A 26,981-nucleotide genomic window follows, 5' to 3' on the forward strand; every position below is an offset into this window, starting at 1 on the left:
CCACAACTCCACACAAGCCAAAGACAGTCCCTACAAAAACACGCACCATTCCTACATGAACACGTTGCCATGGTTGCCACATACTCTCCATACCAGAGAATTCAGGCCCGGAGATCTCATAGTTCCTTCACACAGTTTTCTCTGTATGTTTACAGCTGTTTGCAGTAAGATTGACCAGATTAAACAAACGGTCCTTCACATCATGTCAGCGGCAATCACAGAATTTATTGGGTTTTGTTTGCGTCTCAATATACAACATGCTTAAAATATTTAGTGCACATTGATGTTGTTTCTCTCAACAAACAAATGAAATCATCATGGTGTCACAATTGAGTTTCAAACATTGAATGATAAAGAGAGAGGTTACGACTTTCATCTCTTCCTTTTCGCAAAAACTCTTGTGTTTCCATCTCAGTTATTCATCTTCGTAATCCTCATTTGTGTTTAGTGTTCAGGACACTTTTCTTTTCATGAGATTGTGGCACAGATTCAAGCTGACATTAAACAGAACTTATTTTCCTTTTCTGTGTCAAGTGTCGGGACCCCAGTGGGTTCGGAAATGTGCCATGTTTGTGAGAGCCATGAGCCTGGCAGACGTGTCCGGTAAGTGACGATGTGCAGCCAAACTCGCCTCATTCAGGGGATGGGATCAGTTCTGAAATCATTTGGTTATTATTACCAAAATCCTCTGATACAGATGTATTTGTTGAATGTCAGGAATTGAACCCATCCCTGCCTATAGCTCTGTCACTGTGCATGCAGTGTCTGTGTGTTAATGTTTATGATGTTTGTGTTTGTGTGTGCATGGTTTTTGTGTTGTAGTCGCTGTGCATATTTGGTCTTTCTGTGTTATGCTCGTGCAGACCTTGGGTGCGTTTCCCGAACAACAATATAACTCGCTGGTTAACCAACCACCATAGTACAATGCATCGTACAACGATGTTGTCACGACTGTTTCCCGAAACCATAGTAACTCTGTCGGAGATCCATTGTTTGAACCAAGTTGGTTCAGCAATCTAGTTGATGATGCCACACAGGTGATGGAGTAATGACTTCTATGCATGTTATTAATTTATAAATTCGGATTGAATTAATGTCAAGTTCTTGCTGAAAATAACATGCATTGCATTAAAGGACTACTATTGTTATCCTATTTGTTATCTGTCGTTTTATTTCCTACGTCGTTCTCCCCAGGGATTCCCCAGGGTCCTAGAGCACACAGGTCATGCTTATACGCATTTTAATTTGTTTTTATTTAGAATTATGAGTATGGAAGGCGCTGGATGTTGCTTGCTTACTTTGATTAAAAACTTGATGCATGTTTGTCTACATGTCATAATAATAAGGAATGACGCTTCTAACCATTGCTGTAGACCTGTAGTTCCAACCACGCAACTTTGCGATGCTGCTTGCGATTGATCGTTGAAACGATGGTTTTGGGAAATTGTTGAACTATGCTGGGACGACGTAACTTGCGACCATAGTTGGCTACGATGCTTTTGGGGAAATACACCCCTGACTAGCTTTCTTTGTGATTATGGATACAGTTTTCGAGAGTAATCACATACAGCTTGAGTTCTGTTAAGCCAGTTGTTAGATGAGTGTACTGCGAGATGTTGGTCAGGATGTATGATTCTGAGTTTTGCTTTGAAAAGTATAAACATATACTTCTTAAGTTGGGCGTTATCTTGGTTTGGAAGATATTGTGTTTATTTTGAATGAAGAGATAATGAATGGGTTTCAGCAGATTTTATTATATCTCAGCTTGAAATCTAAATGGATTTATATTGTTATATAATAAATGAATTGTTTGCATGTTGTTTTGTACTTTATTGTTATACATTAAATTGTTTGATTTTATTGTAATATTTTATATTTTGTTTTAATATTATGTCAAATTGAGTGGCTTGGCCACCCTAGATAAACCTAAAATGCCCAAAAAGCTGAAGAGAGAACAGCTGAAGAGCTCCGTCATACGAGCAGCCCCCCCTCCTATGAACAGCTGAAGAGGTCTGGCCTTAACCCAGCGTTCAGATCAGCACATCAAATATTCAACAGGTACCTCTGAATGTGAGCTTTGTGTGTCTGTGTCTGAGACGGTACGGAAGAAAGAAGAGTTAGACGAGTATGTATCTAAAGAACCAGTTTGGGAATTTTCAAGGAAATCCCACCAATTCACACGTGTGCGTGGAGGGCTCTAGCACGGAAGCTGAAGATGTTTGAATCCAGTCTGATCCGTCGGGCTCGATGAAAAGATGACCTAGAGAAGTGATGACAGCTATGGTCGGACGCAGTTACAGCCGGTCCTCAACCCGTTGACCTCATAAGATCATCTCTTGAAGAGACAGAGATGTTCAAGAGGAAGAGAGTGCTCAAGGTACAAAGAGGAACATTCTTGTTGGGGAAATATTTGCTTGGTGCATGCAGGGTTCAATCAAACTTACTGACCGGGATATGGATTCTTGGCTTTCATGTACTGTACGTCTTTAAAGCTCAAGGTTTAAAGAAAACGGCTGTCAAAAGCAGCCTGTTTTGTGCCCAACAGTCAGAGAAACATAAGCCAGTCATGGAGAACGCGTCTGGTGTTACAGGAGAGGCCGCGTGGACAAGCAGTTTTCCAGGGTTTTTGATATGTCTACTTTATCAAAGAGCATTTTGCATGTTTCACACCTTGAGTTCACCTCTGGTCAGCCTGTGTGCTGTGACGTCTGTATGACGGCTAGCAGGTGCTGCGTTGATTAGGTCTTAGCTGAATTGTTTGCTGTAAGTTCTCAGGCGAGGTGCCCAGGTGTGTTTGCGTGACATCACCGTGGCCTTGCACAACTTGCTCCTGGATACCAGCTGCATTTACCTTAGCTGCAGGGTGATTCCCACCCATGTGGATGAGGAACACTTGAAGGTTATAAAGTGTAGTTATTGTTGGAGTTTAGAGATCCAGTTTTATTTTACATTCATGGCTGGCTAGGCGAGTCTCTGTGGTTCTGGCAAACAATTAAACTAGGACTGTATGAGGGTTTTGTTTATTGATGTATCCACCCGTTGCAGTTCGCATGGATGTAGCTGATTGTTTTGCAGTTGTGGCTCATATATTCTTTTGTAGATGCCAGACATTTAAAGATTTAACCATTTTTCTGTTTAAAGGGACAGTACAGTACGGAAATGTATATTTTGTCATCATTTACACGCCCTGAAGTTGTTCCAAACCTGTATACATTTCTTTGTTCTGTTGAATTTAAAATAAGATATTTTGAAGAAAGTGAGAAACCAAACTGTGGGAAGCATAGACTAGTAAATAGTTTTTCCTTCTATGGTGGTCAAAAGTGCCCCAGACAGGAATGTACCACTTAATTGTTTTATGGAATCGTTCACCCCAAAATGAAAATGTTGACCCTCTATTGTTACAGACCTATATACATTTCTTTGTTGTGCTGAACACTCGAATGAAAGATATTGTACATTACATTACATTTAGTCATTTAGCAGACGCTTTTATCCAAAGCGAATTACAAAGAGTTCAGGGAGCAATAAGCGATATGTCATACAGGAGCAATAATACAATAGGTGCTATTACAAAGTTACTAGTTTCAAAAAAGCTAGACCACTACCTGTTGAGAGAAAGAGAGCAGGTTAGTGTACTTAACTTTTTTTTCATTTGTCTGTAAAGTATTCACAGAAGAGATGAGTTTTAAGTAGTTTTTTGAAGGTTGTGAGAAATGTGGTTTACCGGACCCGGTTAGGAAGAATGTTCAACCAGGAAGGGGTTGTGAAGGAGAATGAGCGGGAAAGCGATTTACTGCCCTTATGAGAAGGCAATACAAGACGCCGCTTGTCTGCTGAACGCAGGGTTCTTGATGCGGTGTAGGAGGGTGTGATACACGAGACGCAGTTTTGGGTCACCATTGACTCCCATAGTATGACAAAAGACTGCTATGGGAGTCAGTCGTGACCCAAAATGGCTTCGTTACAGACTCTCATTAAAATATCTTCATTTGTATATTTATTGTATGTGTGAACTTGGTTTTGAGAAAAAAAGGTTTTTAGAACACCTTGCATTGGTGAATCACGCACATAAGCCAGCCCACGTACAGTACTATTATGAATAATCTCTTTAGGATTCTTTCCTTGCTCAATAACCCCTTTATCATTTAGATTTTGACAGAATGTGGTGTTTGGTTTTGTATTATTCTGAATAACAGTGTGACTCCAGTTAGCATTTCCACTCTGCTATGCACAGCGGTGTATTCCTGCTGATTTATAGGGCTTTGTGTTGACAAAAAATGTCTGTGTCTTGTGTATCAGTGTTGTCAACTTCGCCTCTGAGAACTACATTATGCAAATCCAACCATGATATTTGGTTGTAGGTCATCTGCGCTTTTGCTTTGCACTGTATAGAGCTCGTGCCCAGAGGGCTTTATAATCACTATGATTGTATTAAAATAGGTGTGGGATTATTTATTCGTCCGCTTGCTTGACTGTTATAATGTCCATTCATGTGAGATGTACTTATGCACTGCTGACCGTTTCTAAAGGTTTCTTTCCCAGAGGAGAGCAGCTGGCTTTAATGGTAAGTGTGGCCGGTACCTCTTTCCTTCCGTCCTGCCACGTGCATAGTGCTTAAAGGGCCAGTTCTCCCAAAATGAAAGATTCTGTCATTTATTCCCCTAATCCACATGTTGGTTCCAAAAAAATAGTTGTTTGCAATGATGCAAAACATTTGTGTTATGCATGCACTTCGTTAAGTTTGTCCAGTACAGTACAAAAGTCAGCTTGAATGACCTGAATGATTGCAAGTAAATGATTTTCATAATGGGTGAACTGTGCCTTTAAATCAATCTGATCATTTTGCTTCTAAAGTGATTTCCTTTTAAACTGAGCTGGCTTTCCAAACTCTCAAAAGAATCAGTATCGTGTTGGGTAAAGCAGCAGTCAAATCCACGCCTGTCCTCCCTCATTCCTGTGTTTGAAATCACCCGTGACTGTTTGGTGTTGTGCAAAACTAAAGGAGGACAGCAGATATCTGTTCTTCCCCGAGGGGATCGGGAAGTGCTGTCTCGCAACCAAATGTTTCCGTGGCAGCGTTTCCATCGAAACTGCCTGTCAGGTGGATGAAACTCAAACAGTCATCATGACATGGCCGCTGGTATCCAGAACTAATACGCATGACTGAAACAATTCCCCGGAGCTTTCATTCATCATAAACCAACGTTTGATAAAATCTTGTTGTGGATCCTCGAGGGCTATTTTGTAATTCTTTTAAAACCCCATGAAGTCAAAACAGGTTGTCTTGTCTGTTTTGTGTTTGCTGCATATGTTGGTGTGGATATAAATTAAAAGGTTGGAACAATCAGACTCATCAAACATTGAAGATGAAGCATCTAACTTTTTCACTGCAAACATCACCAAATACAAATTGCAACCGTGTCATTGGTTGGTCAAACACACCAATTTCGCTTTATTATCACGCTATTGGTTGAGCCTCTATTGCTGTTTATGATGTTAATGAGAAGGCTTTGTTCTGATCATCTTTGTTTCTATTGTATAAAAGCTTGCCATGTCTAGCTTTTGTTAATATAAGGCCGAGTGTTAGCAGACTGCTATCTCGGTTGTTACAAACCTCTTTCTGCTTTGATTGTGAATTTCTGAGTATGATTTGTAATCAAATTGATGTACTTGTAAGCTTATGATCAGTTTTTGTGGGATCAGTGCTGTTTTTTGTCTGGGATTTGTAGTCTATCTTGTCACCCTTTGTGTGTGCGAGCCGTAAAGGGTCCAGTGTATGAAATTTAGAGGCATCTAGCGGTGAAGTTGCAAATTGCAACCGATGGCTCAGTCTACCACTCACCCTTCCTTTTAATGCACTACGGTGGCGGTCAAAGAACGAAGATTTCGTCATGTTTTGACTTCTTTGTTGGAGGAGATAACTTATTTACGAAACCCACTGTGGAGAAGTTTGTCCGTTTAGGGCTACTGTAGAAACAGCGTACCGAATTCCATGTAAGGGGACCTGCGGTGTATGTAGATAGAAATAAGGTCATTCTAAGATAATAAAAACATAACGCTTCATTATTTCAGGTCTTTGAAGACATAGTTTTGTATATTTTATCCTGATCCTCCAAATAATGACACACTGGACCTTGTATCCTTGACTTGAGTTGAGGAATTCTCATGCCCTCAAAACATGGATGAATTGGGTGGCTGATTGGTTGTAATGTTGCATGATCATGAAATATCATTTTTTACTCATTGTTTTATCTCTCTTCTGTCCCTTCTTCCTGTCTTCCATTTCCTTCCCTGTTCCTCAGGCTCGGAGCACTGATAATCTGGACAGTTCTGGGGAACCTGGGACCCGATCAGTGGGCACCACTGCCAACTTGAAGGGGAAGATGAGCAAAAGGTGAGGATTTGTCAACGTATACGTTTGATATTTGGAAAAGTGCAGGAGAACTTCAGTGAGATGCTGATGTGTTGTATGATGCAATAGGTATGAAAGCAATGTGACCCGATTTGTGCAAGCAAAGGGCCGTTGATGGTGTGTAGTGTGGCGGAAAGGAAACTGATAAGTGTGGGTAGATACTGTAGATGTGTAAAGGTAAATTAAGCTCGGGTACTTTATTAATTGCAGTTTTGTATGTGACTTTAGTGACTTAAAGTGCCTTTAAAGTACACTTTTATCATTATGTGACACACAACCTTTTGAGATGATAATGCAATGTTTTCGCACATGACCTACAGGAACACCACTTAAAGGTTATAGTTCACCCAAGTGTAACAATACTTCAATCACTTACTTCCCTTTATGTCAAACCTGACTTCCTTTTCATCAGCAGAACACTAAAGAAGATATTTTGAATAACGTTGGTGACCATTGACTGCTCGCAATATATCTTCTTTTATGTTCCACAGAAGTAGAGTCATATACAGTTTTTTTAACAACATGAGGGTGAATAAATGACATTTTCATTTTGAAGCGAAGTGAACTATCCCTTTAATATAGTCGTGTTGCTTTTATCATAGTTGCTAACATGAAGTCCAGCTTCAAGTTTGCATTGAGCTCTCAACACACAGTAAAACAGGAAGAACCGAGTTTTACTTCCTCCTTCTCGCTCTATACTACCACACAATACGATGCAAAGTATCTCTGTTGGGTGAAGTAATATCGCACTGAGAGCTGCCCTGGGCTGTTTTTACATCCTCTTTATCCTTAAAATGCACTTTTATACAAGTGCCTAAGAAAATGTGAGTTGCGCTGGTCTGTGCAAAAACTGTTATGATGCTTTAGCATGTTTTATATGGTTACCAGGGCATTAACGTTTAAGCATAGATTAGCATATTCCTGTGCTTGGTTGCTAGGGTGTTATGGGAATGCTGCTCATTCTGATGTAATGCTGATGTTTGTTTGTTCAAATCCTATGCGCATGCTTGGCTGACACGTGTTATGTTTACACTGTATACACTGCAGGTAAGTGCGTGTTAACTCATTTGGTGTCGTTCCAGGCTGTCTGTTGTGAAAGGTCACTTCCCCAAGCTTGTTGATTGTGCCCACTTTCACTATGAAAACGTGGACTTCGGTTCAATACAGGTAAGACCTTCTCTTATTTGTGATATGTGATATTTGCGGTATAGTTTGGCTTTTGTCCAATTCCTGGTGTAGTGTCCTGCTGTCTGTTAACGACTTTTACAGCTAGCTTAGTTGGAAACTGGCAGGTTCACCTGAAGTTTATTCACACTCAATCCACCTCAGATGTATTTTTTTTCAGCAAAACACAAGATTTGTTTATAAAAATGTCTTCACAAATGGTTTCATTAAATGCACGCGCCTGACCGAAGTTAACTTCAATATATAAGTGATCCAAATGACTCTAGTGTGTTTCTAAATGTCTTTTGAAGATCTTGACAAAGAAAACAATTCATTGTTGAGCGGTGGCCTGTATCGTGAACAAACACTGAGTTGACAAAACCAGACAAACCCAACCTGGTTCAGATGTAGCACAACGCTTGGTGTAAACGTCTCTGTCAACGGTTTAATCCAGAGTTCGTAAGGCGCGTGCACCTGAAAGTGTGACACGTGCAGCAAATTATTTATAGGTTTAAAAAAAGATCAAAAGATAAAATGTTTGCTTCATTACTTTAAAATTCTTTATATATTAAAATAGTTTTTTACAAAAATAGCTATATTCATTTAAATGCTATGTTTAATATGAATTAATTAATACAAATGTTCAACACGTATACTTAATTATATGAATGTGTTTAGTGATTATAATCAAAAGATGTAAATATACAAGACAAATAAACAAGAGCTGATTGGTTTGCGATCTCTAACCCAGGATAAAACCTGCTCCGGAGCAGGTTAGCAGTGTAGGCTAAGTTACTGTGGAAACAAAACCTGGTCAAAACCAATCCACCATATGCTCAAACTAACCTGGGTAAAAAAAAAACGTCTTTGTGATACAGGCCACTGATTTAGCAAAACGGACACAAAAGCACATAGTTCAAATATGGCAACGTGTCCATGGTTTTATGTCTTATTGATCCCCGGATGTGTGGTAATGAGATATGACAAATATTTACAAAACTATCTTGCCCGGTTTCATAGACGAGGCTTAGCCTGAGCCAGGACCATGCTTTAGCGAATTTAGGCTATTAAAGTTGCTCTTAGTAAAACGCATTAGAAAAGAAAAAAATGACTGATGTGCATCTTGAAACAAAACAATGGCACTGACATATTTTAAGACGTGTCAGGGCAAGTTAAATTTGTCCGTTTTCAGTAAAAATTAATTTTAGGCTTGGACTAGTTTTTAGCCTTTTCTGTGAAACCGGGGCTTTGTATTGTAATTGAATAATCAATGTAGTGTTAGATTTTAATGTGGTGATTTTATGGTTGTTACATATCCTACTAAATGTAAATGTAAATATCCTAGAAGGAAGTAATATACATCTTGGAAGTTATGAGCCAAAGCACACTCAAGACACAAATTCTTTCACACACTGATATTGAATATTATTCCATTTATTTTATGACTTCTTCATGGCTAATAGTAAAAAAAAAGGCACAGATATGAAGTATATATATATTTTTAATTGTATTCTTTGTAGAACATTGCTCCCTGAACTCTCTGTAAGTCGCTTTTGGATAAAAGCGTCTTCTAAATGTAATGAGAATTTCAGTTTTTCCGTGAACTATTCCTTTCAAAAATAATCCTCACACAGTGTGTTGTGTTATATCTGTGGTGAGTTCAAGAGAGTGTACAGCTACGTATACAGACTTCTGTTCTCAAAATGCATTTCCCTTTCCCCGTGGGATTGTTTCTCTGTGTTGCTTGCTTCGTATACCCGGTTTGTGTTTTAATGGCAAAGTGCTGTATACACACACAATCGAGAAAACCACACAGCTCGACTGGAGTGGAAGGTCTCTCTCAATAGTATTTAAACCCCCTGAAGAACAGTTGAAAATAAACCTTTTGAGATTTCTCCTTTCTCATCTCGCGTTACTCAACGCAGTTTAAGAAGTTACAAGAACTGAATCGAGTATATGACTACAGGCATGTTTTTATACAGGTTAAATATTTGTGATAAAATATTCTCGTGTCCTACAGAACTGACAGATGCTGTGGAAAACCTTGGGTTGACTCTTATCGTCAGCCGCTTTGAATACAAGTTTTGTATTAGAAGCTACAGGGATGTGAAAGGCATTTTGCTGACTGAATTATTGTGAGGCATCATCTCAGCTTCTCACATGTGTTTGAGAGATGAACTGTGATACATCTCACCCCAATTCAGGAGTTATGTCATTTATCTATTCCTAGTGAGCGCAATATCACAGCCAGTCAGAACTTCAGATGTTTTTACATTATCTTCGTACTCCGAAAACAACTTAAGCAAAACTTCTAGCAACCAGATATCCACTCGTTTGATTTAGGTGAGATGTGGGTAACTCAAGTCACTCGAATTAGAGATAACAAGGATTCATGATGCAGGAAATTATCTTCACCATATCACTCTCACACCTACATCTTTATCACTTTTACGTTGCTAGGAGACTTCTTTATAGACAGCCCAACACCTAATGGTTTTTCCATTTTCCGAACATCAGGAAAAACAGGGATGGAAACCAAGTGTCGGTTATTAGAGTCGGAATAGGATGGAAATAAAGGACTTTATTGTTTAGCTTTAGGAGGGAGCACAAAAGCTTTAACATGAAATGTTTGTTGATGCGTACTTGAACTTCATCACACCCTCATTAATGAACGTCTGCTCTTTACACCTTTAGCTTCAGTTTGCCAATGAGCAGAACGATGCCAGCTGGACCTCGGGCAGTGCCAAAGATCTGGTTTTCCTTGTGCAGGTGTCCTGCCAGGTGAGTGGGCGCGCCTGCCCCAGCCACAAATAACACTATGGTTTACTATGGTTTGTTTATGAATTATTCACTCCTTTTACTTACAAGAATGTATTATTATATATTGCAGAAACATTACACACAATTTGTCCTTGAAACAGTTGTCGATCGTATATCACCCATTCAAGCGTTATATCGCATAATATGTTTGTGATCCTTTTCTTTATAAGTTTATCAATAATACCCCATTCAAATAGTCAAATCTAAAAACCTTGTATGTTTTACCATGATCAACACTATTTTCACGACCAAAAAATACACATAACATTACATTGGAGGATATTACGTCACCTATCTTACGGGATGTGTGTGAACGCACACACAGATTCCAGAAAATCACTTGCAGTGTGAATGAATAAAATCGAACGGTCCCGGGACAAATTCGTGGATTTTCCAGGATCTTTGGGATCAAACATTGGGTTTACTTAAGCCCTTTTCACACAAAGTAGCTAACCCTTAATGAGTAACATCTGCATTTAGGCTACGACTCCCTTTACCTTTGTTGATCCTCTATCTCCCCATCTTTCCCCCAACTCTCTCTCGATGTCTGGAATCTAGGGTAAGACGTGGATGGTGCGTCGTTCGTATGAGGAATTCCGGACGCTGGACGCTCACCTGCATCAGTGCATTTACGACCGGCGTTACTCACAGCTGTTAGCTCTGCCTCCTCTCAGCGAATTCGGAGAACGGGTGGAGGTGAGATGAATTGAGACGGCTACTAATGTCTTCTTGTTCAGTTTCATGTTTGCCTGAAACTGCATTAGCTGCTCTGTATTGAGGTCGTCTGCCATTTATGTAGGTGTCTGGACATGTAGAGATGAGGCTGGGAGATATTACTTTGTCTTTCTCATTTCAGGTGTAGTTATTTTAGTCATTATCACAAGACTTTTTAAATAATGTTGTCTGTAAATTGCTGTAAAATTTGTGGAGACAGGTGTTTAACTAGCTGTATATGCACAAACACTATATATATGCACACTATATATACAGCTTTTTTTTGACTGGCTTGTGGGTAGAAAAATAATTGGCCAGTATGATGTAAATAAAATATATAATTTATACATTACTTAATATATATTGATATTAATATTTTATTTTAAAATAATTATATTAAATGATCAATTTGATGAATTTTATTGTATATTAATCTGATTAAATAAACAATTTGTTAAATGGGTCGTGTAACTTTGTCGTATTTTACTTTAGCCAAGTAGCTGTTCTTCTAATGGAAACCAAAATAATACTGGCTAGATGGACTTCTAATTTGCTAGCTAATGTAATTTACCTGTCATTTATTTTGCTTGTTTTAATAAATAACGTCCATTTTTGTTATTCATCTTACACATAAATACAATGTACATAAAAAGTGTTTTATCTAATGAGCTCATTTATGAATGACTTCCTGTTGTTCACACAGACGTTCGCACCACTGTTGTCCGAGTATATGAACCGACTCTCCATGATCGTGGATAACAAGTTGAACTGTGGGCCAGTTCTCACCTGGATGGAGGTGAGATAAGACAAGAGAATAGATGAGACTTATAGACATTAGATCAGATGATAGCAGTTTTAATGTCATTTTTTGGGACTAAAAGCCTCGATCAGCTAATACAATAAAACAAAGACATAAAATACGTTTTCTAAAGTTGGCGTAAAATGCACATGCACAATGAAGAAAAAGTTCAAATCTGCTGGGTTTAAACTTAAAACGACCCCCAAAGACAGGTGATTAGGTACAAACAAGACTCCGGATCTCTGAAGTTACAGCTAATAAATATTTTTATATGTGCAACAGATCGACAACCACGGCAACAGATTCATGCTGAAAGAAGAGGCATTTTTAAATGTACCAGCCATCGCTGCTGCTCACGTCATCAAACGCTACACTGCCCAGGCCAGAGATGAGATCTCCATTGAGGTACAGCCATTTGCTTACGAAACCCATGACTTCATACTTTCTTAGGTAGGATTTTACTTTTCAAATGTACCTCCCCAACTTCCCAAGTTAAGAGGCTTGTACAAGACCTCAGTTTTTGGTTTTACATCACAGGCCTGAATCGTGACCTGATGTTGCAGGTGCTGTTTCTTTCCTGGAAAAGCTTTGTTATTGGATAAACATTTGTATATGCCAATGTTTTTGCTCCATTTCAGAGGTGGACAGTACCTAAGAATTTTAACACAAGTTTTTGTACTTTATCAGAGTGTTTTTACTTTGTGCTTAACTGCAATATTACATTTACATTTGCGCATTTGGCAGATGCTTTTATCCAAAGAGACTTACATTGCATTGCACATACTCAGAAACAAATGTATAGTATTATCCCTTGAACCGAACCCATGACCTTGGCTTTGCTAGCACCATGCTCTAACCACTGAGCTACAATATGAAGCTTATATCTTATTTTATTTATACACTTTTTACGTGTTTTTTACCTTTAATACTTAGTACTAGATTTCTTTACGTACTTTTCTAGAGAAAGAATGCAATTTTAATATCATCTTCTGAAAATCGCCTTGATGTTTTAAAATGTCTGTTGGATTTAAAGCAAATATGTGGACTCAAACCTAATTCCCAGAGGTTTTTAAGAAACTTAAACTTGTTCGGAAGGATTTTCTTTTTGAACCGTCTGAAGATTAAAACTGCAACACAACCTCCAAAGTCTTTCAAAAACTTCCTGTCCTTATTCTGCACATGCTCGGACACCCTGCCTGGTCCTGGGACGCTTCACTGTTCCCTCCTCTATTCACGTCCCCCCTAATTTGCACACTGCTCTATATACAGAACATCTTTCTGGGCCAGAGAATGGGGCGACCCAAACTTAGAACACATTTAGGTCTCCCTCTTTATCTGTCTGTCTGTCACACTTCATGATCATAAGCCTGTTCCTTTATTTATTAAATTTTTCACTAATGGGATCTGGTAACCTCTCGGACACCTAAGTGTCCGTCCAGCTACTGCCTCATAACCACCCAGAGCTCGCTAGAAACCGTCCGTCTGTGAAGCATTAAAACTAAGTTTTTGTGCTTTTTTTTCATTTGATGTCCTTCTTTCATTAAGGTTAATTTTAACTGTTGCTATCTGTTCTCTAGTGAGATATAGGAACTGATGTTGTTTCTCTTCCTCTTATTACATTTGGGTCAAAGTGTACTTGGCACGTAACAGTAATATATGTGTAAAACATAAGTCTGATTCGGACTATATTTATGGTGTTAACAACTTCTGAATGATGAATTATTTGGCAAATAAATAAAAAAGAACATGACCACACATTTTATAATGCAGAAAGTTGTGTAAACAGCCTTTAGTTACAAAATAAACTAAATGGTATTGCAACAAATGTGTTTAGTCTGAAAACTGTTGATAAATATAGTTGGATAGTGAATGGGGGTGTTATTTGTTATATTACGGTTTAAAAGTAAGTCTTCACCACCAAAATCCACGTTATGTCGTGCATAAGAAATATTTTTTATTTATTGATTTCACTTGTAAGGGAATGTGTACCGTTGACATGTTAATCTCACCTTCTTGTTCCTCTTTCTAAAGGTTGGCGATATTCTGTCCGTTATCGATATGCCGCCCAAAGAGGACACCACGTGGTGGAGAGGGAAACATGGCTTCCAGGTACCCTTCTAAACTTCCAGACCTGGTGTTTTTAGCGAGCTCTTTAAACCCATTTTTTCTGGTCTCTTCTTGCTCAGGTTGGCTTCTTTCCCAGTGAATGTGTGGATTTAATCAATGAGAAGTTACAGCAGTCCGTCAGCGCTCCTGTCAGTAAGCAAGGTAGAGCGGTGTGCTCTTCAAAATCTACAGTACACTTCAGTGTGAATTCTTAAAAAAGGCCATCTATATAGCCAATTTTCAAGCAATAGTGTATAATACGTTCGAGGCAAGAAAACCTTGATCTGACCATTTAAGTAATGATGGTGTAGTAGCATAAATCGGTGTGATTTTTCTCCTAATTTGTTCTTATGTGTTTCAGAGGTCGATGGGTTGAGCGGTAAACCTGGCGTTAATAACACAACAGGACCTTCCTCTCCAACATCAGGTATGACACGTACAACTTCTCTATGTACTGGGTTTGTTTTTAGGGCTGGATGATTTAGTGACACCGTTGACTTATTATCGTTTTGACCATATTCAATTTACAGCCGTGGAAAAAATCATCCAGAGATCGTTCCAAATGTTTTTATTCATCAGCATGTCTAGATGTATCGTGTCCATTTCAGTCCAGTGTCTGTTGAATTTCAACAAAATTTAACCTCAAGAGTGACAAAGTCATCCAACAGCAATGTGAAAGAATGACAAGGAAAAAAACTACTAGAAATCAGTTCCTGAATACATACAAATATTACTGTTGTATTGCTTAAGTGAACATTCTTCTTTGCAGTATTTGAGGTCTATAAAAATAGAGTATCTTTTCTGTTATTCTGACCCGTTTTTCCAGTTTTCCTTTTGTGCAAATACATGTAAACTATATTTTTATTTGACATTTGGGAGAAATATTGTTAGTAGTTCACAGAATGAAACAAACATAATAATTGTATCTAAACGCTTACCCATAAAGAGTATACTCAGAAAAACCTTTTGAAAAGGTTTTTTTCAGTGGCTGTGTATTTTAGGATTAAAGTTTTTGCTCTGTTTGAGGAGAAAATGTTCAAAGCCACGACAGAGAAAACCTACTTTTTAAACAAATCTATTGCAATTGGTTGTTCATTTCCATTATATCATTATCCAAAGCGACCTACAAAAGAGAGCGTTTTAGTATAAAACATTAGAAGTAAAATGTCGTTTTTAAAAGAAGGTTTACTATTTTCCACAAAAAAAGCACACGTACGCAAATGAGAAACTAACCATTTGATGCCAATTCATCACATTCACTGCAATTGTTCCTTTGTTGTGAATATTCAGTATATTCTAAAGCTTTAGTTATAATCTGACAATGATGTGCATTGGTGTCTTGATGTTCTGGAGCAGATGATACTGTAGCCAGGATATGACCGTCATTTAGCACGGGTGGATCTACATATATAGTTAAATGCTGTAATATGTGGTGGCTAGAGATGCATTTGATGTTTTGCCGATTGTGTTCCGTTTCTCTCAGTTCTTCATCCTTGGTTCCTAAACCTGGCTGGTAACAACTTCAGTAGAATAACTTAAACTAACATTTCTGTATCTGTTCTGTTGCTAACGCTCTTCTGACACGCGCGGGTTTGTAACACAGCTTGTGGTGGTTTGTACGGTAGGCAGAATGTGTGGGATGGTGATCGTGAGGGTTGGATGGAGAGCGAACAGTACAATCATGTAGAAATCATCCAAATGTGTAGCACATTCAATTACAAGCTGCTTGCTGCATAAATCAGCTGTTAGTGGGATGCGATGATTTATTTTTATGTCTGTATGCAGTCTTGTATTAAACGTTGTCATGCTGTATTTTTTCCCTAACAGAAAATCGCAGCTTTTAAAGACCCTATGAAATCATTATTTGTGAGGTTAAGTCTTTGAATAATAGATTTGATGCCGTTCTTCTTAAGTAGGAAGAAAACTTGAGATATCAAAATGATTTGATTGGGTCTTTTAACAACATTAATGATTACGCACATAACAGACAAGTTGTAGACGTTATGGCTTTTACAGGCCTTTATTAACCGGATCAGTGAAATCTTTTTTTATTTAAAATCTGCTTGGTAACACTACGTTTGTCGAATGGTGCCGTAGATCACAAAAAAAGACTTTTACATTAAGCATACTGAGATACGTGGTATGTTTGATGTGCGTTTACTGGTTTAGAGGATCTTCTCTTTAGTTATCACAGTAGAGCCGTGAATAAAAACATAGAGGGTTCTGTCCCTGATAAGCTCTTTGTCGCCCCCCTATGGCAGTCTCCAAGAAACACGGGAAGCTGATGGGTTTCCTGCGCACCTTTATGAAGTCCAGGCCCACCAAACAGAAACTGAAACAGAGGGGCATCCTGAAGGAACGAGTGTTCGGCTGCGACCTCGGCGAGCATCTCCTTAACTCTGGCCAAGATGGTACGGAAGCAGAAAATAAGGGAAGGTTTGAATTGGAATGTGACATTGATGAAATGACATTTTTGTGGTCAACCTTCAGTCCCGCAGGTCCTGAAGAGCTGCTCCGAGTTTATAGAGAAACATGGTGTGGTGGATGGGATCTACAGACACTCTGGGGTGTCCTCCAACATACAGAAACTCAGGTGTGTGTGTGTGACCATGTTGGATTTTTTTTCTCATGTCATAATCTGCTTTATATTTTTTATACAGGGGTTTGGACAACATGTTGTATTCTGGGGTTGATTTGAAGCTTTATTCATGAAAATAATGTTTTATAGACCCTCAACGTGGTACTGTACATCCAAGAACATTACAATATAAGTCTTTCTGGGTTCAGGAGTGATTTCTGTATTCTGAGCGATTATTAAAGGGATAGTTCACACAAAAATGAACGTTTTGTCATCATTTATTCATCCTCAACTTTCATTGACTCTGCAGAACACAAAAGAAGAAGATATTTTGAAGAATGTTGATAACCTGTGTGGTACACATTCACTTGCATTGGTTGTGTGTCCGTACAACAGACGTCAATGGGTGTCTACGTTGTTCGGTTACGAACATTCTTCAAAATGTCGTCTTTTTTATTCTGCGGAATAAATTCATACAGGTTTGAGTTCAGTGATGATAAATGATGAAAGACGTTTGACTATCCCTTTAAGATCTCTTGATATCCATTACTATGGTAAATTTGTTCTTCGTCTCTTCCTGATCAGGCACGAGTTTGACAGTGAGAACATTCCCGATCTGACGAAAGAAATGTACATGCAGGACATTCACTGCGTCGGCTCCTTGTGCAAACTGTACTTCAGAGAGCTGCCCAATCCGCTCCTCACGTACCAACTCTATGAGAAGTTTGCTGTAAGTGACTCCTTTCTTTAAGAAGCTAACTTCACTGCACAACAGCAGTATTTACAAAAGCGTTTTTAGAATCGTCTGTGGCCGGTGCCTTCGAGACATCTTACTTAGTTCCTGAAGGTTTTTACAGTAAACACTGAGCCGTGTGTCTCTGTGCGTGCAGGAATGTATGGGAGAGATGACGGATGAAGAGAGAATGGTCAAAGTTCATGATGTCATTCAGCAGCTTCCTCCTCCTCATTACCGGTACATCTCGCTTTGTTCTGATCTTACACACATGGGTCACAAGTATAGCTGGGAAATTATATCTCGTATAAAAAGGAGCATTTTTGGCCAAGCAAATTTGGTAGGTTGGCTTTGATGGTGAAGTTTTATATCAGAAGCTATTAAGGTCTAATGCAAATTTTTGCATTCTCGTGAGTCCAGGGGCAAGGAAATATGGTGAAATTATCTAAATGTCACATTATTTAATGATTTTAATGATGATGAGATGTTTATCGTTGCCTCAGAACATTGGAGTACCTCATTAGACATCTGGCACACTTGGCCACGTGCAGTGTGGAGACCAACATGCACATTAAGAATCTGGCCATCGTCTGGGCCCCCAACCTGCTCAGGTAATTCCTACATATTGGCAATGATATCGGTATGAGAAAATATTATTGGTTCATTGTACTGTCAGCATCACTCTGGATAAATTCAATGTAGTCTATGTTTAGATTAATATTAATCAGAATGTCGCATTGTATCAGGTCCAAAGAAATCGAGGCGGCTGGTTTAAACTGCGCTGACCCGTTCAAAGAAGTGAGGATTCAGTCGGTGGTCGTGGAGTTTTTGCTCAGCAACGTTGAAGTTCTCTTCAGCGACTCTTTCACATCCGTTGGCCGTTTCAATGCAGGTATGTTGAATGGACAAAAAACACATCAGGTCCTTTACTTCTGTGTGAACGTTCACCCTTTAAGCCCTGCTCTTTTGTTAAACAGATAGTGAAAGTATCATTCTGTTCCAAAACCTACTACATAGGGAGTATTTTAAGGTATCACATGATCAGCGCTAAGTCTGTTCACATTCACATGGTTTTAATTGGCTAAACGCAAGGGCTTGGAATGTTAATATTTTAAATAAGACTATGTGAAATGTAGCTTTGCAACAAGGTCTGTGATTTTAATTTTTAAACTGTCAAAATATGTTTTGTGTAGTACAAAATGAACAAAATGATAAACTTTATTGGACAAAACTATTTGGCGAAATAGTATACATTAGTATGCATATGCATCTTTTGTATATATCTTTATTCTATTATATAAAAAAGTCTATGCGTTTTTTGTAAAGCAAACACCGACTACAATTTCAGTGGTTGTTTGAATAAGAAGCAATTAGGGTAATTTTCCACGACTGTATATTGTAAATATTCTGTATATAAACTTCAATTAATGAGTTCGATTCACAGGCAACACAGACTATTTAAGGTACTTTATGTTTGTAAGTCATTTTAAATAAAAGCCTCTGCAAATTGCTTAAAGGTGTCACAGGCATCGTAACGCACACCCCAAAACATATTTGCATTGGCCTGACACGCCCGTATGTAAGTAAAGCTTACCGAGAGCAAACTGTGTTTTTCATAGCAACAGGAGGGGCGGAGCACAAGATCTCACGCAAGCCCCGAACACGCCTGGTTAGTCTTCGGGAGGCCAGGGGCGAGTCCTGTTTGACTGACCCCTCTGCTCTCGAGCCAGATCTCCGACGCTTCTCTGTGATATGAGACTCAGATTGACCCTCTGTCTCACATGTGCACACTTTTCTGGAAGAATGCATCATTATTGCTTCATGTAGTCAGGGTGCTTTTTGAAGCCTAGCAGAGTTGGTCTACCCTGGTAGTCCAGCTTATAATAATCATGGTGGTAATGGATCCAAATGACCAGCTAGAAAACATGTACAATTATTTTCCTGATACCATAATGTTCACGTCATCTTTTTATTTTCATCATATTCGTCCTGTTTATGTCATTAACTCCATGGCTGTATATTTTATTTGAGTTGATGGTAACACTTTACAGTGGAGATGCACAGATTTATCGGCCGATAGTTTAAAAAGAGGGCCGATATATCCTTTCAATCTAAAGAGGCCAGAAAAATGCAATGAATTTTTGCTCTGAATTTAGAAAACGTTCAGAAACATCACCAGTTTGATGTTCAGTATTCATAGTCATTATATCAATTAATATTTTACCATTCAGAGAGTTAAGAAATATTAATTTAATCTTAAAAATTGGCAGATCTCACTCTCAATAATCGGTATCAATGGAGAATTAAGTATCTGTGCATCTATAGTTTACAGTAATGCATTAGCTGACATGAGCTGACAAAGAGCAATATCATTTTTAACATATGATGAGCAAAGATGAATAAATGTATTGCTCGATGTTAATTCATGTTAGCTTAACTACTGTTATCAAACTTTATTGTAAAGTGTTTCCAAATTGTGTATGCAAGCTGTAAACACTTTTACAAACATGTTATTCTTTTGCAGCATTGTGTTTATAAGGCAATAAATCTCTATGTTGACATGCACTGAATCAAATTTTGTTCTTGGAAAGTGTCTATATTTATATTTTCCACCATATAATAATGATTTCATTAAGTTGGACATGAGGTAATTTTCTATATTGATTGATGTCCATATCTGAGCTATAGAGAATATGTTGGCAACTGTATTTACTAAGCTGTGTGCTCAATACCAGACACCAGCATCAGGTAAAGTGTAATTCAGTCATTTTTGTGTGTCAGCTTACGTTTTTGTTTTAATCGAAGGCGTTTTGTAAGAATTAACCCTAAATGTTGCTTTCAGCATACAGCTACATGTTACGCAGTCCCTTTTCCTATTTTTGCAGGCTATGTACTTGATTCTAGTCGTATTATGTTCTGGATTGTATGTGCTGGCCAAGGCCTGAAACGTACTCTATATGTATGCGATAGCGGATGCATTCTTTGTTTTATACATAGTTGATTTTAGAAGTGTCGGAATTTACGTTAAAGTCATAAAAATTTCTTTCATAATTCTCACCCTCATGTCATTCCAATCCTGTTTGATTTTCGTTCGTCTGCAGAACACAAAAGATGTTTTAAAAGAGCGTTGATAAACAAACAACATTGGCCTCCATCGACTTTTATTGTATGGACACAAAACCATTGAGACATTTCTTAAAATATGTTCTTTTGTGTGCCGCAGAAGAAAGACTCGCATACAGGTTTTGAACCATATGAGGAAGAATGATGACTGAGCTTTTATTTTAAATGCGGGGTGTCTGATTTCTCTTAGCTGTTGTTGATGTTCAAATCACCAAAACAAACACACCCTTACCACATCTTTTGCTTTCGTCAGAACCAAGCTTATTCTTGCAGAACAGCTGTACGGACTGGGGAGCTTTGAACAAGCTCATGTTTTTTCTGACAATGTTGAAAAATGTTTGTTTGTTGCCGTTCTCTGCGCTCTTTGCCAAAACCTGCCTCCATTTACCCGCTTTTGCCCTTTGCCTTAATAAATCAGATATGAATCTGAATCTTTCTCTTGTTCGGTTTTCTCCCGCAGCCCGGCAGTCTCTCACCAGGCCCAAATCGTTTGTGTCCACCAGGCTTCTGTCTCTCGAGGAGGCGCAGGCTCGTACACAAGCTCCTCTTCTCCTGCAGGGATCTCCTCATGCTTTACAGGGCCAGTTTCACGCTGTGCTAAACCTCCCCGACAAGTGGGTTTCTTTGGAACGATTTAATGAATTTGAATGGAATAGGCAATAGATTTCTTTTACACATTTTCTTATTTCCTTCAGGAGGAAAAGAGGCATGAAGGTCCGAAAGTCAGCAGGAGGGAGCTGGAAGACGTTCTTTGCCATTGGGAAACCCGGAGCGGCAGGGAGAAGTAAACCCACCCGGATCAGTTCTCTGTTTCAGCCCACCACCTCTCACGCAGGTCTGTGACGTAACTCGATAAACTGTAGAATGAACTTCACCTTTTTGCTAATTTTTATATGTCGAAAGATAAAAAGCTTGTTTTTGAGGTCTGTGTTTGTGTGATTTAGGTTGTAGGGTAGACAACGTGACTCTCAGATCAGCGAAGAGTGAAGAGTCTCTGTCGTCTCAGCACAGTGGAGCAGGTATGAATGACACATCAATGCTTCTTTTTTACCATTATTAATCTACTATTATTTGTTACCCTCGTGTCATTTTCAAACTTGTCATATCTCATTTCTGCTCATACATTGAAAAGAGTAAAATTTATGTTACATCTTCTTTCCATCTCAGGTCAAGGAAAGATGCAGCGTTTGCGAAGACCTCGTTCCAGCAGCGATGGCCTCTCTCTGGCTGCTTCAGTCGATCCTCAGCTCCTCCCCCAGCGTTCCCCGTCTACCATGCATCCCAGTCGCTCCTACGACAGCCTGCTGCCCGGGGAGACCCGTGGTGCTGATGAGGAAGAGGACGAAGATGAAGAGGACGAGGAGGGTGTGTACATGCTACCTGATTTCTCCCAAGAACCATCCACCTCATGGATGGCAGAAGATGTCATTGACTTCAGCCCCACCTTCTTGGAAGACGGGCCAATCGGATTAGGAGGCACCAGCGGTCCCCCGGGCGGCAGAGAGTCCCCTCCTGCACCTGCACCCCCTCCATATCGCTGTCTCAGTCATCAAGTTCACGCCCGCTCGGGCAGCCAGCGATCAATTACAGAGGATCCAGACTCTGTGCTCAACCAATCAGAAGCTGCTGCCCGACGGAGTTTGATCTTGGCCGCGGCGGCTCCGCCTCAGCAGGTGTTCTGCCAGCACAGGCCGTCCGCCGCCACTAATCCCTCTGCGAGCACCGCCCAGCAGGGCGAGTCAAACGTAAGCCCCTCCCACACCCAGATGCCAGCGACCACGGCTCCGCCATCCCAGCTGCCGCAAGAGAGACGCTCTTTTACTCGTAAAGTCGTTAATGCTCTTTCACCTAAAACGCCAAAATCCCCACCATCTCTGGACATCTCTGATCCGATCGCCATCAGTGTTCCTGCCAAGGTGAATTTCAGCAAAGAGGAATTATTGGTTGAGGAAATAATCTTTTTGTTGTGATAAGCTGATTTTGTCATGTGCTAATAACAAATATGTTATTTTAACTTTTAAGGTTCTGGAAATGATTGGTGGGCGAGCTGGTGAATTGCAAACCAGACACCCAAGCAGTGGGCCACCCCAACCACCCCAGATGATATCTATGCTCCTGAGATCATGTGACTTTCAGCTCACAGAGAGCTGTCAGCAGGAGCTCAGCAGTAAGTTGGGCCCCAGCGTCAAAATCAAGGGTCCCAGTGAGTAATCTGTCTTTGATTTCAGGCACAAACTTTCGCAAAATGTAAGCACTTCCGTTTCTTACTAATTCTTTACTCTCTGTTCTTTTTATATCAGGTATTTTGGGTCCTGCTGGCATTCCTCTTTCTTCGCAACAGCCACCGCCACCTCCTCCCAAAAACCCTGCGCGCCTCATGGCTCTGGCCCTGGCTGAAAGTGCCAACAAGGCCCTGCGGCATGGTGCCTCTCCCCCATACAGACCCCGTCAGACGGTAGCCCCTGAGACAGACGTGTGCTGTCAGAGGTCACTTTCTGCCGATGCCGGTGCTCTGCTATCCTCTGACCCTAATCAGATCTACTCCACTGTGCGTCCGATTTCTGTGTGGAAAACTGAGGGTGATGCTGATGATGATGAAACCGGAACTGAAAAACATACAGACAAATCACATGGTGCAGAGCAAAGGTCACCACCTGGGACTCTCTCTTCTGCCAGCTCAGTGTCTGATTCTGGGTCATCCAATTCAGGGCTGTCAGCTGTGAGTTCCTCCGAAGACAATGAGCGAACCCCAAGCCCTATCTATAAAAACGAGGAGACGATTTCTTCAGCACAACCCTCAAAATCCAGCTCGACCTCCAACGATGCTGCCCATCCTCAGAGGAAACCTCCAGCGTATGGACGTCAGTGTTCTGCTCCACAGCTTCAACAGCACAAATCTAACTCTCAGTCCAAGTCTGCCTCACAGCCACACCCCCAGATCCTGCACTCCAAATCTGAGAGCTCTCCACTGGCCCAGGTACGAGCCTTCCAGCCCACCCGACCTAAAGTTCCACCCAAGCCACCTGATCTTGCTCCCCTGAGAGCTCCGCTCTCGCAGACGGACCGACACGATTACATGCGCCGTTCTCTGGATGCCACCCGCATCCGACGCTTGACAGGGCCTCCTCAGGTTACCCAACCACTTTCCAGAGCTTTCTCTGAACGCATCAGTAGTACCTCCGACGCGCTGTCTCTGTATCACGCCGCAAGAATGGCAGGCCAAGCTGCACACATTCCCCAACAGCAACAGGCAACTCCGATCAGACCTGTTGTCCATTCTTCTGAAGATCCATCTAAGATGGAGAACTTCTACTACGAGATTGGCGCCCCTGAGCATCCACCCAGCTACGCACGACACAGCTATCAGAATATGAAGCAGGATCTAGAGGGCAACCTCCGTCTCACTGACCCGGCCAATCAAAGGCCTGTTTCCAGAGGTCAACCCCCTCCGTATAACCACCAAGGTGGTGGTAGAGCTCCCCAGTTGTGGTCATCGGAGGCCACACGAGCTTGGGCCGCAGCACACTCTCACTCTTTTTCCTTTTCCCATTCTCACCATCGCTCTCATGATGGATCCTCAGGGCATCCTCCCCACTCACGGACTCCGCGACAGACATCGTCATCTGTCCGGCTGACCCGCAGTGAAGTGCATCCCATGGGCTCCTCAGTGGCCGTAGTACCTCTATCCGTGCACCAGCGTGGCCTGTCTTGCTCCCAGCGCTCGCCTTCAGCAGACCACAATGCCTCTCAACTCCACCCCTACTTTGAAAATGGAAAGGTGTGTTATCGGTACTTTGAAGCTTCAAGACCGCCATTAAATCAGCATGCTGGACTAAAGCCACATCCAGCCGAGGCGCCTCAGTCCTCTCCTGCACAAGAGCTTACGAAAGATCTGCCTGAGCATATTTATGTAAACTACCCATTCACAAGCCCATCAGGAGTTACTGGAAAGGGTTGGGCCACCACCGACCTTGACGGTGATGGTCATCAAGATTTGGAGAAACTAACGCCACCATCAGAGTCACCACCTGATGAAAAACAACAAAAGCAACAACAAGAAGAAAGTTCTATGGCTATCTTGGACAGTCCTCAGAACGATGCGTACCCGGATTTAAAAGACATCAATGCAGCATCATCCGCCACCACGCACTTCCACAGCCGCTCGGATCTGCAAGGCACCACTATGGAGCCCGCTCACATCCTCACGGGTAAAGACATCGCCTCTTTGCTCATTGAAAAGCTTGCTGAGGATGAAAAGGAGGCTGTGCCGGCTTCTTCCTCATCGTTGTCTTCTCCGCATTTCGAACACCCCCCGAATCCCTACCCCAGCCAACAGCAGCAACCACTCCCTGCATACAACGTATACACCCCGGGACCCTCTCGAGGGCGCTTTGAAGTTCAGGTGTCTCCAAGAGAAGCTTTCCAACGACAGGACATCTTGCGGAGATCCTCTGGAAGCCAGTATAGACAAGCGTTTGACGTCATGCCATCGGGCAACCAAGTCCTTAAGTTTTACAGAAGCCAAGACTTTATTCCAAGTGCACAGGGAGAAAGCACAACCCCTAACCCTTATCCCCCAAGACCGTATTATCAGGATGCCCCATACCCGAGCTGGGGCCCTCAGGGCCTCCCAGACGCCCCCCACACATGCACTCCACCTACCGTTGCCTTCTCAAATTTGGCTGTTGGGTCAACAAGAGGATACGGACCCCGGCCAGTGGCCAACCAGTTCAACCAGTTCCCGTACCAGTCGGGACCAGTGCTTCCGCTGTATCCCAATACACCTCGACGAGACATCGTCCTTGATCCTTCTCTCCGACCACCGGGGTTAAGGAACCCAAAAGGTCTGAACCGGCAAGGGAGCCTGCCGGGACCCAACTGGACCATCCGAACTGAAGGCCAGACCCGTAGTTACTGCTAAAGAGCAAAACTGCCACAGAACACACCTGTGTCTTTAGACTTTAATAATATGGCGTAGACCGATAGAAGCACTAGACTTTATGTTTCCTGTACAGGTTGTGAAAAAGTTGTTTAACCTCTTTGAGGAGTGTTCCCGTTTCAGAAAGATCCCACTGCTGTCCTGTAATTTGAGTGTGTATTGGAGTGATAAAGTGTACGTGATGAAGGCACGAAGCTGAAAGTATCAAAGAAGTGAACCGTTAAGTGGCTTAGATATGAAAACATTCCAGAACACACTGTGCTGTCCAGCAGAGGGAGTCAGAGAGGTGCGTCGCTGCTTTTCCTCTGACAGACGGTTGCTCAGTGGCTCATTTTTGTTTTACTGCTTCGAGTTCTGTTTGTTTTGACACATTTGTTATGTTGTACAGGGACACAGGATTAATGTGTCTTCCTCTTTAAAGTATGATAAAAAGGACCTCAAGAGATGCTGTTGGTTATATGAAGCTCGGAAGCTGTTTTCGTTGTATTTCCCATTGGGGTTTTTTTTATCGCTTTTTTAAGTTATTGTGAATTTCTGTTGGAACAAGTTCTTGTGAAATAGTTTTATTTTGCCTTTTCAAAATTTGTTTTAAAAATGTGAAGTTTAGAACTTTTTGTTTTTAATTTCTGTGTGAATTTGTAAAAGTGCAACTTGTTTAGAGTATCTAAAGTTAAGCACATTGAAGAAAATGTTGCCTTGCGTGGAAGGTACTGGTTTTCGGAGGGTGTGAGTGTGAATATTTTTATGTGGTACTGTATTCTGATCATTCTTAAGTAATGTGTCAGGGGATTTGTTTCAAATTGGTATTCCAATCCAAAGCAAGTATTTCAGGTAGGGTTAGTCAACCTGTCACTCCTAAACAATATAATAATTAATTGGCACGACCATCTAAACATAGATCTATCATCAAGTCTTTCCACAGCACTTTTCAAACTCCGTACTAAACGGATAGTCCACCGAAAAATTTAAAATCTCTCACACTTAAGGTGTTCCAAATCTCCTTTAATTAATACAGATTCTGAACAACTCGAAGTTGAGTAAATGAAGACAGATTTTTTTATTTTTGCGTGAACTGTTCCTTTAAACAAAACGGCATTGAAATGTTGGTAAATCCTTTAAAATGAAGTTGGCCTGTGTAAAAGTTAAGTGATCGGTGCCTTTCGTCAATAATCGATTATCTTGAAAGCAGATATTGAAGGGCTTAATGTGTTTTGAGCCCAGTTGCCCTAATTTACACTTTTTATGTTCCCAAGTCCTGTGGATATAATTTCATAAGAGTGTGTGTGTGTGTGTGTGTGTCTGCGTGATGGAGTGAAAGAGAGCGAGACCGTATGCATGTCTGATCATTTTTAATACATATCTATGCAGTAAATAACCGAGGAAATATGTTCCTAAAACACGAAATCTTAATGCTACCTATGTATGTCCAGTGCGCGTGTATGTTTTGGTGAGAGGTCGTGCATGTGGCTTTGAAGGTATATACATCAACTTCATCTCCAATGATCTCCCCATCAGCCTTTAGCACTAAAGGCACTTCATCCTATTTTGTAATATTTTCCAGTATGTGAATTAAACCGTCAGTGACGAAACGGT

General features: G+C 40.7%; 1 protein-coding gene across 1 annotated transcript; it reads left to right on the plus strand.

Moving 5' to 3' along the window:
* Positions 1–335: 335 nt before the first annotated feature.
* On the plus strand, positions 336–26,981 carry arhgap33 (Rho GTPase activating protein 33). The gene is made up of 23 exons (XM_079469660.1): positions 336–603; positions 4,530–4,564; positions 6,303–6,394; positions 7,495–7,579; positions 10,271–10,357; positions 10,955–11,092; positions 11,814–11,906; positions 12,192–12,314; positions 13,941–14,018; positions 14,096–14,177; positions 14,377–14,442; positions 16,277–16,426; positions 16,506–16,608; positions 17,179–17,323; positions 17,484–17,566; positions 17,830–17,937; positions 18,073–18,218; positions 20,910–21,063; positions 21,145–21,284; positions 21,394–21,468; positions 21,617–22,365; positions 22,472–22,652; positions 22,750–26,981. The coding sequence occupies exons 1-23, from the start codon at positions 471–473 to the stop codon at positions 25,368–25,370; spliced, it is 5,667 nt and encodes a 1,888-aa protein (XP_079325786.1). The 5' UTR covers positions 336–470; the 3' UTR covers positions 25,371–26,981.

This window comes from Barbatula barbatula, assembly GCF_947034865.1.
Source record: "Barbatula barbatula genome assembly, chromosome: 12".
Lineage (NCBI taxonomy): Eukaryota > Metazoa > Chordata > Actinopteri > Cypriniformes > Nemacheilidae > Barbatula > Barbatula barbatula.

Bases quoted from the DNA above. Each gene is read 5' to 3' on its own strand.
- arhgap33 (XM_079469660.1), top strand. From the start codon at position 471: ATGAGATTGTGGCACAGATTCAAGCTGACATTAAACAGAACTTATTTT. The intron at 604-4,529 runs GTAAGTGACGAT...CCGTTTCTAAAG, and splicing joins GAGCCTGGCAGACGTGTCCG to GTTTCTTTCCCAGAGGAGAG. The intron at 22,366-22,471 runs GTGAATTTCAGC...TTAACTTTTAAG, and splicing joins CCATCAGTGTTCCTGCCAAG to GTTCTGGAAATGATTGGTGG.